General features: G+C 41.9%; 1 protein-coding gene across 3 annotated transcripts; it reads left to right on the forward strand.

Moving 5' to 3' along the window:
- The first annotated feature begins 658 nt into the window (after positions 1 to 658).
- Positions 659 to 16,191, forward strand: LOC137909793 (poly(rC)-binding protein 4-like). 3 transcript variants are annotated; one of them, XM_068754225.1, is made up of 13 exons: positions 659 to 766; positions 987 to 1,010; positions 1,943 to 1,975; positions 3,164 to 3,280; positions 5,909 to 6,040; positions 7,340 to 7,468; positions 8,439 to 8,513; positions 10,134 to 10,205; positions 11,531 to 11,587; positions 11,695 to 11,770; positions 12,227 to 12,276; positions 15,072 to 15,241; positions 15,759 to 16,191. In XM_068754225.1, exons 1-13 carry the CDS (start codon positions 659 to 661, stop codon positions 16,102 to 16,104), a joined length of 1,389 nt encoding a protein of 462 aa, XP_068610326.1. In that variant the 3' UTR covers positions 16,105 to 16,191. The 3 variants fall into 3 exon arrangements, with proteins under 3 accessions (XP_068610326.1, XP_068610317.1, XP_068610334.1); XM_068754216.1 differs by having other exon boundaries at positions 11,546 to 11,587; positions 11,695 to 11,800; XM_068754233.1 differs by having other exon boundaries at positions 11,546 to 11,587.
- Positions 16,192 to 17,120: the final 929 nt, after the last annotated feature.

The raw sequence follows: 17,120 nt of genomic DNA on the forward strand, positions 1-17,120 counted from the left end.
ACAAGAAGTGTCAGAAGCTATTGATGACTGGTAACCAGACTTCTTTCATTTTGGGTGGTCTGTCCTCTTCTAATAAAACGATTCAACTTTGAATGCATCTTTTGCTGATCTGAATTGAAATGCTATTTTTCAATGCATTCAGTTTAAACATTCACACATCTCTCTCTGAGAAGTTTATTGTCAATTAATGAAGGGAATGTGCTCCTCATTGAAGGCTGCCCACGGACCCCCCCTACCCCCCAAAACTCACAGTGCTGACACTGCTGGGGCTTTTTGGTCAATATCCTGCTCACGCAATGGTCTTCATAATGACTTTGTTATGAGTAGCCATCAATATTACGTCGACTGAAACTAATAATGAAGCTCCATGTAGAGATTTTTGATTTCAGTGTTACTTCAAAGACCTCCGATTGGATATTTGTGTTTTATTTTGGCTATGAATTGTTCAAGCCTGCTGTTTCTATCAAATAAACTGTCATGAATATTTTGATCACACAAGCCTAACATTTCTGAAGGATGAGGGAAAACAAAATTCACTTGAAATAATGAAGCAATTTATTTCAACTTCAAACATTCTTGTTCTTTCTCAGATAAGCATTGAAGGATCTCAAAGAGCCAGAGAACGAGTTCTGCCTTGGACTGCGAATGAGCCTTGTTCATGCGTCTCCCTGCATGCCACTCCCACATCACTATGAACTGTGAGCAGGACTTTGGGGAAGGGGGCTTGGGAGTGACCCTCACACTACGACTGCTCATGCATGGAAAGGTACAAGCCTCCTGCTCGCGCTGTTCATGAATGAATGAGTGGATTGCCTGCTACAGCTTTCAGGACTCTCTGAAGCACAAGGCTTCTCTCAGACTCATAAATAAAATGCTACACAAATAAATAATGAAATGTAAACATAAAGAAATGCATGTTTTTCTAAAAGCCGTTTTAAAATTTTATTTCCATTTTGTACTCACCGTATTGTGTGTTTGCCTTTCAGGAGGTTGGCAGCATCATAGGAAAGGTGAGACTTTGTATTTAATCCATTTCTTTCTTATATGACTTAATCATAAAAATGATAATGGTTTTCTATAGTGGAAAATACTTTCTTGATGCTTTTTTTGTGGATCCGTAATTAAAAGCTTCCTACCCTATGACCAATAGTCCAGCCCAGTATCCATGAAGCAGGAATGCCAGTACCTTAATTACTATCGCCTCCTTGGCCATATAACCGTTGGCCCCTCGCGGCCACTTTAAGTTTCCGAAACGGCCTGACTACTCCGCCTATGTTGCTAAAGCTTTTCCCACAGTCATGCTTTGTAATACAAACACCAGCAAAAGACACCTCAGACAATAAAGATGCTGCTATGAAATATCTCCCCGTGGATGCTGCAATTTGTTGCAGAAATCAAAGCATCCAGAGAAAAAGGAGTGGAAGGCAAATTGCTTGATGAGCTAGGCACGTAGCGTGCAGTTTGACAGAGAGAGGCACTTCATCTTCGGCGCGTGGACTAATAAGTTGCCACTCTACCTTCCAAGCATTTTCTCCCTCTCTATCGCTTTGGCAAATCTTTCATCTCTTTGTCATCATTAGAAAACCGGCAGCAGAGAAACGATACGTTTTCTCATCTTAAATTATCTCATCAGTGGATCTGTGGGATGCTGCTGCTTTAGATCGGACTTTAAGTGGTAGTGTGACAGCTAAGAGCAGGCAGCTCTTATCCCCGGTGGGAGTTCTCACACACTCTTCATGTATGTCACCACTGGTGTCTTCTTCACACACACACAAATGCGTCTGATGTCTTTTTTGGACAGCAGTACAAATGGCTCGTTTTGTGATACACTGATCAATGAAACTCCATTTAAAATCAATGTTGCGATTTTTTAATTCACATTTTCAATGTGACGTACACGTGTGATTCTTTCTAAAGGTGTCCTTCATCTTCTCTCTTCCAGAAAGGAGAGACTGTGAAACGAATACGTGAAGAGGTACGGTGCATTAAGCAACTGCTTTTAGAATACTTCATTTGCAATTACTTATTTGTATAAATGGGGCATGAGTTATAAACGGTTAATCAGGGTTTTATTTTGTTTGTTTGTTTTTAATGTGGTCACATCTTCAGGTTCTTCTCCAGATTAAACATAATGCATAATGCTTTTTTCTGGTTGTGTCCATCGTGAATCTCAGCTCTTTGTTGCTCTTCTGGAGCTTTGTGTCTGAAAAGCATGCAGAACAGGTACTGCACTTTGTCGATTGAAATCCTTTCTTCACCCAACCCTCATTGAGCTGCTCTCTCCGACCACATCCCTTTTCCCTTCCACTTGTTCAAAAATGTGAAGGCTGCATCCAAACCGTATTTAAAAGTAATTAGGCTTGATTTCCTCCCCTGCTCCAAAGGTTTTATGTTGAGTTTTATGAGGAAAAGCGGGGTCACAAGACGACGCAGCCCTGCAGAGCTGCTGGATGAACTGCTGACCCATGGCAGCCGTTCATCCATTTATCCAGCCAGCCAGTTATCGCTTTTGTTATCGCTGAACTATATGAGCCTCACCCTGTCATTCATTCCCTTTATGGCTACAGTGAGCGCATGACTCACTGAGTGGAGAAAATGTCCCAGCAGGAGCATCGATGTCCTGTCCCTGGTCAGGGACACACAAGGACACAAAATGGATAGAGTGGGGTGATGGAGATTGATCAGCTGAGGGCAGTGCCTTGTGGAGAAGCTATTAGATTGTCAGTAAAAGAAGAAATGTGGCATTAAATCCAGAAGCTCAAGAAGATGGTTTCATGATGGGTTTTTTATTTTTTGCTTTTTTGTCGATACCATATTCATGTGTGTGAAGTGAATATGAAGTCACAGAACCAGTTAGCTTAGCTTAGCATAGCTCTGATAATTCCTATTGCAATTTTCTGGCTCATAAGTGAAATTGACTGGTCCCAGCAAAGAAATAGATATGACCAAAACACCCCCACAAATGTCTTTTTCCTAACGTTTCATTTATGCCCTGAATGAAACAATCAATTATTATATCAGGTTGTGGGATGTTTTATTTTTGTTTGATTAGTAATTTTCTCTGTTTCTGGCTGTTGAAATCTGATAAGTGAAGTCTATTCCCAAAATGTCCCTAACTGTCAGTGTCGCCTTATAAGTGGCCTAACGACGTCTGTCGCCACAGAGCAGTGCCCGGGTCAACATCTCAGAAGGCTCGTGTCCGGAGAGGATCATCACCATCACCGGCTCCACAGACTGCGTCTTCAGAGCTTTCACCATGATCACATACAAACTGGAGGAGGTACCTGTAGCTCTGATGCATGCCACATACGAGTGAGATCAGCTGACTTTTCCTGTAAAATGTGACCGTTTTTTATTGTGCCTCAGAAGAAACTAGTCTATGTGTTTAGAAAATCTATTTAGTAAGTTGTTTCGGTCGAGTCAAAACAAACTTGTTTGCGAGAGAAGCAATTTCACCACACTACTGCTAGAAATCGTTTCCTGAGTTTTAGCTCAGCATTACCGCTAATGCGCTTTCATCAAACTCGATTATACCGAAGTGATGGAAGAAAAAAGGTGCACAACTAGGGTTGTGCTTTTAGATAAGATGACGCCGCAGAAGGAAAATACAGGACAGGGGAATTTAGTTGCTGTAGTGAAAGCCTTTCTACTGCTGCTTTTGGAATCAATGTGAGTTTGCCCCCCCCCCATAAAATATTTTATGCATTTTTATTTTATGATCATTTGTACCAGACGAGAGGCCTTTGCATATCATCTCATTGTCTACTAACAAAGATAAATGACAGGTTTCCCTCCTGCTAGTTCACATGCCGACTGTCCATCATCACAGTAATTAATACAGCGGAGAGACGTCTTCACTTTGATTTAGCATCACGGCAGACACTGGCAAGGAAACAGGTGCCGCCTGCTCAAGTCGGCAGCCTTCAGTAAACACACACTGACTGCGAGCACAGTGAGGCATTCATTAAAGATCTTTCACACTCACCTCTTTTACACCCTACAACTCCTGAGTTTCCATGGCAACATTGTGTCCTGATTTGCAGTGAGCCGCTTCCACTGAGTTATTGTAAACGGAGTTATTGTAAGTCTGACACCTAAAATTAAAAACAAAGAAGAGGAGGAGTCAGCTTTTTGGCCACCGAGTATTAAGTATGTCTGTCCTACCAGTTTACGAGTCGGACTTGTTCAGTTTCTGCTGCATTTATAAGTTAAATTTTCCCCAACTGCAGTCAATTCCGCCCAGAAACAATGATTTGTGCAAAAGAGGTGATCCAATTGTAAATGTGATGTCATTATGCTTAGTATACTTACAGCGGCATTGGATTTTCAGAGTGAGGTAACATTATTATTGTTTCATGGTATTCAGTATTGCACAGTTATGACTGGTTATTGCCACTGCAGAGATGGGAATGGCTGCCCCTGTGTCCTGTCGTCTTAAGGATTATGCAAATGTTCATGAAACTTGTTCAGAGGATTGACCCATAAAATAAGCTAATAAACTTTTTATACGGATTCGGGTGAAGGGATTGAAATTTTCATGGGTCAATTTTATATTTACAAGAAAAAATAAAGCATGAATATATTAGGGGTTGGTATCTAATATTGTGTCCTACTTGGAACAGAACCAAATACATACCGGTAATCATAAATTGATGGTATATGGACTGTGAGTTTGATTTTGGTTACAGCTTCATTGTAGAGAAGCCTTTGATCCTTTGCGTAGGTGCAGTATGTGCTCTATTGAATGCTATTTAGCTTCTATTTACATTATTATTATGAGTTAAAATGTCAAAACTCAAGTACACCGTGCGATGAAGCAACGCCTCCCCAGGACATAAAATATGACTTTGTAAGTGTGCATTTTAGTATGACCTGCAATAAAACAACCAACAGGAGTTCAAGTAGCTGACTAGTCTACACAGTAGTGCATGCATGCAGTAATAAGAATATTTTAAAACTAGCCAGCAATGCAAATTATATTCAAGCAATGCCGATTATAATTGTACAGAATACTTTGGTTTGACAGCAGCCACAGATCCGGATTATGCAGCTGAAATATTTCTTTAATATCACTGATAGAATTCAGTGCTGCAGAGAAGCAAATGTTTGTAATGAAACTCACATTTTCTTTTCTATTACACGGCTACATCCTTAATAGGAATGTTCGCGGTTGTTAAGATGAGGCTCATATTTTTAGAACAAAATCATGAAAATTATGCTTGTCCCTCGTCTAATGAGACAAGACATCAGAGTGCTTGACCCACCTCTCTAAATATAGATATGGAGGAACAAGAGCCATCCACTTAAAATAAGCTTTGTAAATGTACAGTTTATAGCTCTTAGAAATATATATTGCGGTTTCCTTCATGACTAAAATCCATTTAGGTCAAACATGTATACCAAAATAAATCAAAGTCTGCTAATATTATGCAGAGACCGTTAAAATAAAACATGCTTTGGAGTTTGTTACAAATTTATTGTGAGTTGAACTCTGACGAGAAGAGCAACGGCAGAGTGTATTAACATTTCAAAGCTTCATAGACCCAATAATATTTTGCCGATAACTTATCTTATCCTCGCATAACATAAATCTTACCCCAATATGAAAAGCTATCTTTCATTTAAAAGATCTCATTCACTTGTCCTAAAAAAAATCCTTAGAAATAAGGTCCCAAGGTGACCAGCTTTGAGGCTACATGCATAGCTGGAAACGATGAAAGAGGCTAGCGTTAATTATGCTGCCCCCCCCCCCCCCCGGAAGCCAAAGTACAGATCGGATGCCTTTGGCTTCCGTATAATTTTTCTATTTTCTGGGGCTCTCTCTTCTTCTTCTTCTTTTGCCATTTAGCCGTTTTTTTGCTGGCTTTCACAAAACATGTTATTTTCTTTTCCCCATCTCTCTCTCAAGGACTTAACAGCATTGGTGGCCAACGGAACCATCAGTTGCAAGCCACCAGTGACCCTGCGGCTCGTCATCCCTGCCAGCCAGTGCGGTTCCCTCATCGGGAAGGGAGGGGCCAAGATAAAAGAGATCCGGGAGGTGAATTCTATTCTAGCCGCGTCATCCTTGTGGAACAAGCTGGTCACATGCTGGAATATAAAGAGATGAGGGGGGACTGCAGTTTCATTTCCCTCAGCCACGCCGTTGACTCTGCAAGGCTGCATTTGACCCAGAAGTTTTTAGAGTTTAATATTTAGAAGACCATCTTTGTTTCGGTATTAGCATTAGCTAATTGAACTGTCGAACCTTTGTCCTAAAGATGGCACGGAATTAAAAACCCTGGAATCGCTGAATCAGGATTCATCCTCAGTAAAATATCATGTGGAGCCATCATTGAAATCTTTGTCTCAGTCAAAAGCGGCCCTACTGTATCTGCACTTTGGTTGGCACCAACGTAAAATTGGATTTAGACTTTTAAGACAGGAAGTTAGTCAGGCGATGCAGCTCGGTTAGAACACTTAACACGCCGTATGACTCAGCAGTGGCAGCTATGAAAAAAGCAAATGTCCCAACAACAATGAAGCCCTCTAAAAGCATCCAGATTAACGTGATCAGATCTCATGCCAGAGATGTACGACACTGAAACTGCCGCTGCACCAATCTCCAAATAGACGCTCTCTCATGTAAGCCCTGTCCCTTCACCAGCAAAGACATCCAGCTGGTTCGTGTTGTTAGGCAGATTTTCTTCACTCTTTCACAACCCTGATTTGTTTCAGTTTGTTTGGTTGCCACCAAACTTGCCCACTTACAGACGCATTTTTTGATGAGTGGGGTTCAGCAGTGGCCTCCAAAAAGAGCCAAATTTAGACAGATGATTGAAAACACTTCTTCAGGCCTGCAGATATTCTCCATTACGAATCAGTCCAAAAAAATGCAAGGTAATGCTGATCATAGATGACTGCAATCAGAAACGACTTGCTATAGCACACAATTGCTGTAGAGTACGGTAGTCATCTCCTTATCAGCTGGTCATTGGTTCAGCCCAAGTATCCTCGGGTAAGATGCTGAACCACAAATTGCTCCCAGTGGCTGTTCCACTGGCGTGTGACTGACGGTGTGAATGATGACCACTCCTAAAGAGCAGCTGGTGCCCGTCACCACCGCCGTATGAATGTTCTTGTGAAAAGGTGAATGCTGGCTTGAATTGTAAAGCATCAGACTAGAAACACGCCATCAACAGTACAAAGTCCAGTCCATCCATGTATCCATTTACTATAGCACAAGTTCATTAAAGTAAAAGGTCAGAACGTACAAGGTCAGCAAAGCCTGCAGGGAGGCACAGAAAATGAGCCACGTAGAACCTAACATTATCTTTTTTTAAACCCCTATCATTTGCAGAGTACTGGAGCTCAGATACAAGTGGCGGGGGATTTACTGCCCAACTCCACTGAGCGAGTGGTGACGATATCTGGGACTCAAGACTCTGTAATCCAATGTGTCAAACTCATCTGTACGGTAATCCTGGAGGTCAGAAACATGTCATTCCCATCTTTACTCCACATAGCCTGACCGATCTATCAGCCTTTATGGCTGTGCACCTTCATACATAAAGGAAATGTTTGATGTTGACAGAGGTAATTTTTTATTTCACCAAGTGCAGCGCCAGTTAGTGCTTTTCTTTCTTTCTTTTTTTCATGTAATGGTACTATGACTGTGTATATCACAGTACATTATATTGAGTGTGTTGCTGGAGATGCAATCTGCAGTATTATTTACATCCATTGTCAGCAATAAAAAGTGCACAGCAGTGTTTGAATCTATCGGCCAGCAAGACATCAAGTCGAGTCAGAAGGTGCTGCTTTCAGGTCAGAGCTCGGTCTCCCTAGTTTGCTTTCTACTGAGATAAAAACCTTGCCCACCTTTAGACAACAGTTCTCTTGAGAAAATCAAGCAGGAGATGAGAGAAAAACAACCCAACGCACAGTTTCTCTCTGTGTGTCCGTACACAAGTCCTTTTTGTTTTAGCCATGCAGCTGGACCTGACTGACTAATTGCTAGTTTAATCCAGTTTTCCAGGGCTTTCTTCAAAGCCTTCGGTGTTTCATTAGGATTCTATACCAGCAGACACTGTCTTTCAGTTCTAGGATTTAAATTATGCAAAGTTATACGAAGAAATTGCTGTGATTCCTCCGGCAGGAGAGATGCTCTACTTTTTACAGACAACAATATTGGATTTACTCAATATGATAGATCGCAAAATCTACACTTTACACACATTACTTATTGATATTTGGATGGATTTATCTCCACACGAAAGCTCACAACCATTTTCCCGATAGAGTTGTCACTTTAATCAATACAGTAGCGAGTTCAACACCATGTGCACTTTGTGCCACGCTGTTTTACAGCATTGCTGACATCTTTTAGACTAGATGTGCAGCTTGTGTTCATGTCTGCAAGAGATGTGATGAAGATTTCCCTACTTTTGACTCCCCAGTCTCCTCCAAAGGGTGCCACCATCCCATATCGACCGAGCCCATCACCAGCTGCAGTCCTCATCGCAGGGAACCAGGTGAGGGGATAACATTTAATCCTGCAAGATAAATGTGGAGGTTAGAAGTTGAGCAGGGTTGCAAGATTTTCACAAATAAGGTTGGCAAGTTTTTACTCAAGCGCCCAAACTAAAAGTTAAGAACAAGATGAAGAGAAAGATAGATAGAGTAGATTAATCTGCAACTTTTATTTTACACAACGGAAACGTTTGGAGATGTTTTTCAGATATTTTCAAAAAATAATTAATTTGACTTATTTTATAATTAAATTAATTGAAAAATATGATTTCCAGGAGACCGAGAGCACGGTAGCTGTTGGACTTTCCAGCCAATGCTAATTCTGTTAGCATTGGCTGGATTTGACACAGATGCTCATGTCAGCATGCTAACATGCTCAGTGTACACATATTAATAGTGTGTCTGACATGATGCAGGGACAACACAAAATGAAAGCAGGTCGCCCATAGACCCAGTCTCTGCTTTATTTTCCCCTATCACTGCGTAGCCTTCATTAAAGGCATCTCCCGCTGAGCAGGACCTCATCCTGAGTTTAATCTGGTTCCATTAATGAGGTTATTATGGGAAATATCAAAATTACACAGCCCATTTATAAATTGACCAGAACAGCTGACAGCTATGCAGCATATGTGGCTGCTGCTGTTGCCAGAGGAGACGGCAGGTCTCCAGTCTCACTCGCTAATCTTGTGGCTTGCTGCATAGAAGGGTGAATATCTGTCGCTCCACAAACAGAAAGAAAAGATGAGCTCCTTCACTACCAAGCACTAATATGAATCTTATTTCATTACAAGAGTGAGCATCAATGTCAGATCTGATCAGTGGTGTCTTGCAATGAACATTTGCAACAACCTCAAATGCTACTCCTTCTGTTCTCCAACTTTTTAGCCCGGCAGGAACGCTAATGTCGGAGCAATATGTCAATGAACTCAGCAACTAACGTCTTTCAATCATCATGATTTCTGAGGAACAAGCCAGAAACACTCACCCGACTCTGCGGTGGATGCACTGATCTGTCATGGCAGCATCTGTTTTGTTATCCTTCAAAATAAAAGCATGATACATTACTTGAGACCACTGACCAGAGCTCTCATTAACGAGAACTACTAATGAAACAAGACTTATAGGTGCCCCTTAGCATGTGTGTGAGTGTGTGATTCCTGTGACTACGGCAGTAACCAAATATTCTGCATAGCTGTCAGCCTGTTTGTGCTGCCTCAGACTCCCGTCAATTTACGGAATGGCTTTTTGTTTTTGGTGTTCCCCACAATAACCTATCAAATTAAACTTGGGGTGATGCCCGAGAGAGTGGGAGATGCCTTAATGAAGGCTGAAAAATAATGAGGAGTGTTACTTTATTTTTTCGGGGGGGGGGGGGGGGAATAAAGTAGAATGTGAAAGGCCGTGGGTGAGTCATGGACTATAAGCCTGTTGGGTGTTATAAAGTGCCAGAACTCTTCTCAAAATAAATTTGATCTGTGGTGAAAGCCCAGTGAAAAAAAAGAAATAGAAAATATGTTTTTTATTTTTATATCAAATGTACCACCGAATGTTCCTGAAACGTAACAATCTAATCACAAAAAAGATTCAATTTTTCAAGAATGTTTCTCCGTATTTGTTTGTAGGTGTTTGATGCATCAGAATTTGCGGCCCACCCGATGTACTCAGTCGCCCAGAGTGGCCTGGACCTCCAGCAGGTAGCTGATCTTTATTCTTCATTCCAGAATCAAGTCACATTTCTCAGATCTTAAACTGAATTGCTGAGCTCGGGGATGAGTTTTGGAGCTGTGGAGAGCTGAGCGGTGATCGCGAGCAGGGGGTGTGCGTGGCATGTCCAAATTTACTCAGCCCATCATCTGGCCTGAGGCATTGAAAACAACAGCTGAGCGTAAAGCTGCAGCTATTGTTCTACCTTGTCATAATAGCCATAACCCCTCCTGAAACACGATGCCGTCACACACCATCACCACAGCGCTGCAATCCCTTTTTTAGTCTTGCCTCATCCTGCAAACACTTTGGCTTTCGGGAATATGCTTCCCGCGACAGCGAGGGCAGATAGCGTCATGTTATCAATATGGAAACAGCATAATCTTAACCTTCAAACTCTAAATCTAATTGTCGGCGATAAAATATAAAGAGTTCACAATTTAGATAACTCATGCTGTTATTGACAGGATAATTGTGAGTAATTTGTGCTGTTTTTGTGCGTTCCTCTACGAGCACAGCTGTGTTGTACTTATGCGCTCTTCTCCAATTTGTGACCAAATAGTTCAAGATTGCACAACAGACGATATCGATGGTAGCTGGCCAGATGGCTCGAGTCAGGAGGAATTTAGTTTGGATGGATGGATGGATGAAGACATTGTGACAAATGACAATGAGAGAAAACAAGGGAGAAAAGGGAGTGTTGCACCGGTCAATTAATAAAGATTATATTTTAATATTAAAGATTGATAAACCACCAATATCTTTCATTCTGAATTTTACATTCTACCCAGCTAGGATTGTTCAAATAATCAAATAATTGTAAAATATGTCATAAAGTGAGCAAGGGTTAGCATTTCTAGATTTACTGAGTTTTAAGGTGATTATCTTCAAAATAAAGGAATTTATTTTTTCAAAATTATTATTATTGTTAGGATCTAATCAAGTTGTGGGTCCCAAACAACAGAAATGTACAAGCGGTTGTGCACAAACACGAATAAAGGCTACCATACAAGGCAAACGACTACCATACAATCGCAGGCCTTCACTTTACTGTACTCAGAATCAAATATTTTCAAAAACTAAAAATTAAACCAAAACTAGGATCTCTAAATGTACAAAAATCTCTTTTTTTCTGATGAAAATATGCTCCACTTGCTCAATGCAGCCTCTGTATAAAGTCAGGGCTCAACTATTAATGCTCATTTCTCGTACACTGAAAAACAGGCACGCACTGACAGTGAAGCTCTCCCATTAAGGGTCAGCAGATGTATTGTCTGTGCATGATGTTTGATGGCTGTTATTTTACTTAATGCAGGATGCTGTCTTTCAGGCCTACGCTTTGCAAAACCAATATGGCATTCCACACACAGAGGTACGGGTATTTTTGTTTTTGCTTGTTGTTGTTTTTTTATATGAACATTTAATATAGTGGCTCATTGTTTAGCGTAGACTTCACAAGTTCTGCTTTCTGTTTCACAGCTGGCCAAGCTACACCAGCTATCGATGCAGCAAGGCCTCAGCCCTATTGCCCAGCCTGCTTCGGCTATCATGCCTGGTATGTGTAGCAGTTGCGTTACGCCAGCCAGTGTTTGCTCTGGATTATATCACACTGCTCTGATAAGTGATTCAATTGAGCAAGTTGTCTTAAATAAAAGTGATTTTGCCTTTGACTCAGTTTTTCAGCCTCCTTTCAGAAACGGGAAGTGAGGCTTGCTGTCATCAGCTGCACCGATTATAACGTTCTTCTGTCAGTGAGGGAGGAGGAGAAGAGGCTTTACAGCCCTTTCATAGACATTATTATGTGAAATGATATGTTCCATCTAGGAGGAAGAAAAGAGTGAGTTCTGTGTTAAACATCAATCCATTAAAATGGAAATTAACTGCTTCACTGTGTCTTGCAAGTCCTCAGCTCAGAGCCCTATCCAGTATCTCAGTGGCAGTTTGTGTTATTATTATATTAGGATGTCTATATCAATTTTATTCAGTCAATGCTTCTACTGTGTTTCACCAGGCATGGACTCCAATTGTCAGACATCTCAGGAGCTGCTTATTCCCAATGATGTAAGCAGAAGAAACTCCTTGTTCTGTTAATGTTTTCCTACCTGAACAAAAAAGGAAACATTGCTAGTCTCTCATGGATGCAACGCAGGCGCAGGCGGCGTCAGATGTGGTTGCTCCGGCGACAGAGACGTCTGCTGCGGCTTCAGAAGAGACATATTGGCATCTAACTAATTATCCTCATTATTCTAAACCTCGGCCATCCCAAGGTTAAAGGGATCATGAGCTGATATGGATCCTTTGGCGTTATTGTCTGCGTTGCACTTTCAGTGTCTTCGAGTGACTCCCAAGTGCGCTCAGTAAATCCTCTCATGTTCCCTGACCTACTTAGAGGCTGTCTGCTGTCCAAAACAGCCAATAAGAAAACAGACAAAAATCTTATCCCTCTCCACTTAGCCTCTGCCAGGGTTTGATGAGATGTGTCCACTGAGAGTGGAAATCACGAGGTATAGATTGATTGATTTGAAAATAAAGTCAGCTTGGGGTTTGGCTTGTTTGGACAGAGGGCAAATTCATTTTAATTGTATTTATTCATTTATATTAACTGAGAGAAAATTATACTGTGAGGTAGAAAAAAAAACATTGCCATTGCCAGAGAAATTGAACCATGGAATCCATAGGAATAGAATATTTAGAAAATTACATGAAAAGATTTTCAGTGTTTTTTCTACTTTTCAGAATCAGAATCAGAAGGTGTTTATTGCCATTTTTAGTGAGGGTTTACAGACTAGGAATTTCTCTCTGTGAAGTTGTACTTCTGGTCCGGATGGACCGTAGCCTCCTGCCTGAGGGGAGAGGGTTAGTCTTTCTACCAGTGTTTTCTCACAACATTTCCCAATGTTGAGTTAAAACTTTCAAATATACATTTACATTTTTCATTTTAAAAGCTACACAATTTCCTAAAACATCTGGGCCAACAGCATTTAAAGGGGTTGCTTTCAGCTTTGAATTTATTAGCAGCAGAAATGTGGCTATAAAATTCACTTGAAATAAACCACAGTGTCCAAGAAAAACCAACATGTCAGGCCCTGCAGCCTAACAAAAATGTCATATTAACAGCCTTCATGCTGCATTGCAATTTATGATTTAAAACCCTTTGCTGATTCTGCCAATTTACGGTATAAACAGAGGATGAAACAACTCGGCTGATCAGGTTTCCTTAAATGCAGCTATTGTATAGACTATGGCCACAGCCCTTTAACATTTCTGAAATGCTTGAAGGCTTTCTTCCCCTAAGTAAACCCCCACACGGCGACACAATGCATCAGAGGAATGAGGGCGTCCAGTGACAGGGACAGCTGTGAGCTCCAGCCTTTGTTCCAGAAGAGAGGACTCATCGTCATGACTGAGCCTCCTCAGCCCTCAGGCCAGCAGGAGTCCGACCGCACAATCCCACTCTGTGCTCACACAGTGAACACTGGCGGAGGCTTGTGCACATGCACACGCACACAGTTGCATTGAGAAACTGCTTGCACCCAGTCAGCAGTATGCACTGTACATCTGCGCAAGAAAGATTTAGCCAGAAGAAAAATGGCTGCAACCTCGCCATCCCATTCCTCTTACTGTGTCCTTTCAAATGACTGCCTCAGCAGGATGTGTGGAATATATAGGCCATTAAAATGAATCGGAAGGACTTTGTGTGCTCAGGAAAAAAATAATCACGACCACAGGCATACCTTCAGCGTCTCATCCGTCATTTATTTAGCTCCGGCTGTGTTGTTATTTAAGGTTGTCCATGATGGAACGGCGTTGTCTGAGGTCATGCGCACCGTGGAGGGGCAGCCGTTGACAACTGGACTCTACTGACAGTTGCTTTAAAAGCCAGAGGAGATTCTTGGTCTCACCGGGGGGGTATTATCTGTTATTAGAAGACTATGGTGGCCATTGTCTTCAGAGTTATAAACTACCAAGCCAATAATATTCAGGCAATCGATGTCGCTGTGACACCTCAGATGTTGTGGAATACAGAATGCTTACGGGATGTTGTGTATTTCCAGTGTCAGCTGCCAGTTAAGCCTGCCAGCATAGACACACACACACACACACACACACACACACACAAGTATTTCATCATTGTCTCTTGTTATCTGTGAGTCTAACCTCGTCCCTCGGCCCTGCACTTGAGCTGATACCAAGTCCCGAGCTCCGGCTCTGCTAAATGTCTATTGCACCAACAAGGCAGGAGTCCGGGTCGGGTAATGAAAGCAGATCACGAGTGATCATGTATTTTGGAAAGCAATAAAACTTGTATTGTTGTCTAATGTACCCGCAGCAGAGGGAGCGCTCAAGTTGATGATACTGTATAATACATATCGGGATTATTTTCCCATTATATCTTCCATTAGTGCAGCAATGCGTCTGGCTGGCATGTGTTTGGGAAGTGATTTTATTTTTTTGGGGGGGGGGGGGGTGGATGTCATCACCACTCTAAGGAATCAATAACCTTTTAGCCACTCAGATACATGAGAGGCAAATGTGCCCTCGCTCATCTCTTTCCCTGGTGCAACCACAGAAGCAATTAAGAGAGAGTCGAGGGGAAGAAGTGCTCCCGACATCTGTGATGGATGACTGATCTACTGCAAACAATATCATTGGAATAGTTGCAGTGGTCTGCATTTTCACGTCCTTTTGCTCTTTTTGTTTGAATCGCTTTCATTAGCTGCAACAGAAAACAACGAGTGTCTTTCTGTCAAATGATTTATTGAACCCATTCTGTGTACAGTTATATTCCCTGTCCTCTACGTAATCATTGATTTCCCCCATCAAGCTCATCGGTCTGTCCTGCCTCTGTTCTGCAGCTCATCGGCTCAATCATCGGCCGTCAGGGCACTAAGATCAACGAAATCAGGCAGATGTCGGGGGCTCAGATCAAGATCGGCAGCCAGCTGGACGGGACGAGCGACCGTCACGTTACCATCATGGGAACGCCAGTCAGCATCAACCTGGCCCAGTACCTCATTACCTCCTGGTAAGGCCCAGTGAGCAGCCATCTAATGAATCGCTGCAAGAGAATACTCTGCTTTAAATGGGTCAAAGGTCATGCCATAGAGTGATAAGTGATAATGAGGTGTTTCCTTGAGCTGGTGGTAATTGGCCCAGAGGGAATAAACACAAGCCTGGTTGTATTGTGTTGACATGCAGCAGCATCCACGATACAATATACATGAATAAAAAATATTTATCAAGCATAATAGAAGTCCTTTTGTGCAAATAAAAGTAGCTCGTAAATTAAGAAATGAGGGAAGTACAAGTAACATACAGTGTAAATAGTAAATACTAAAAAAAGTAATGCTGCCTGTTTTCACAATGAGAAAGGTAGAAAGCATTATTCAAAAATGTTTTTACATTCATGGCCTTATTCTTCTACACCTGTAAATCCCCATCAAGAGCTTTAAAGAGTCTTACCCCCATTGTTGCAGCAACAGTATAATCCTCGAATCTCCATCTCCATCTTCTGTCCTCTCTCCATGTCTCTGCCCTCACAGTTTAGAGACAGCCAAATCCACAGCCCAGGCGACCACCATGGCAGGTCCGGTCGACCTCAACATGGCCTTCGCCCAGCAAGGCTCCCCAGCGGCCTCCCCCACACCCACCCTGGCCACTATGGGCACCCTGGCCCCAGCTCATATGCTGGGCAGTCCATATGGTGCCATGCCCCTCTCTGGCCTGCTCGGGGTGAAATCTGTGCCCTTTCTGACACTGTCCGGCCCTGCTCCTGCAATGGCCGTCACTGCAGCGCCCTCTCACAGCACTCTGGCAGCCTACACCGCTAAAATCTCCTCAGCCAACTGTATCAAAAAGCCCGAGAGACAGAAGTTTGCTCCGTACTGAGCCCCAGAGCTCTGCATCTGGAGCGTAAAATGAAGGGCAGCTGCAGCGTTAGTCCACAAATGCCTGATGTAGCCATATCCGCTGGCAGAGATGACTTTTATTCTACAATGCACCAACAGAGAAGAGACCAATGGAGATATAGCTATTAAAACTTATGTATGACATTGATTATATAATTTGTGAGTTTCCCATGAATTGATGAACTGCTTTCATCTTCACCTCATCATCCTTATTATTAATCACTAAAAGAGGGGCTGGAACCTGACCTGAGAAACACATGTTCAAATATACAACTCATTTTTACGTGTGTATCTCAAGTTAGAGATCAGCTATTTATCCTTCAATAAATTTGTAAATTATACTCAGATGACAAATGCTCTACTGTACGATGCTTTTATACAACGTCTAGGTTTGCCTCTTCAGGTTTTTAAGGAACTTTGTAAGTGTCTGTGGGGGGGAGGGGTACTTTTTTTAATCTGTGCTATGATTCTGTACGTTAGTGTTCAGTGTTATGTTCACTTTGGATTTTATTTTGACTGTGCAACTTGTTTAATCTTTATTTATTAGTATTGTTTCATTTATTAAAAGTATTTGTTTCCTGATGTAGCTGATTCTCATCACTTTAAACTAGCAGCACATTGTCGTTCAAAATACTGTCTTTCTTTTCATTTGCTTTGGAAGCATTTACACTGAGAGGACACAACATCTGAAACAAATCAGTGTCACACTGATATAGCAGGGGGGAGACACACACAAAGGGATTCATTACCAAATCGAGGTTATTTTTGTTTCCTTCCAAACAAGGTTTGTGCTGGCATCTTGTCATTCCAGCTGCCAGGATTTATGAGCGGCGCTCTTGTGCCCCAAACAATAATAGCAGAATGAGACAGAGAAAGAAACCCCAGAACAGAGTCAAGCGCTGCCTACATGCCAAACAATCCGCTGACACGCATGCAGCTGAGCACAAACAAGAAACACACAGAATCACGTAGTGCTCTGTGTGGAAAGCAGATTAC

The sequence above is a fragment of the Brachionichthys hirsutus genome, chromosome 2, assembly GCF_040956055.1.
Source record: "Brachionichthys hirsutus isolate HB-005 chromosome 2, CSIRO-AGI_Bhir_v1, whole genome shotgun sequence".
Taxonomy (NCBI): Eukaryota; Metazoa; Chordata; class Actinopteri; order Lophiiformes; family Brachionichthyidae; genus Brachionichthys; species Brachionichthys hirsutus.

Coding starts and splice junctions, on each gene's coding strand:
- LOC137909793 (XM_068754216.1), top strand. CDS start 659: ATGCGTCTCCCTGCATGCCACTCCCACATCACTATGAACTGTGAGCAG. Junction 3,281..5,908: donor TCACATACAAACTGGAGGAG/GTACCTGTAGCT, acceptor CTCTCTCTCAAG/GACTTAACAGCATTGGTGGC. Junction 10,206..11,545: donor GTGGCCTGGACCTCCAGCAG/GTAGCTGATCTT, acceptor GCTGTCTTTCAG/GCCTACGCTTTGCAAAACCA.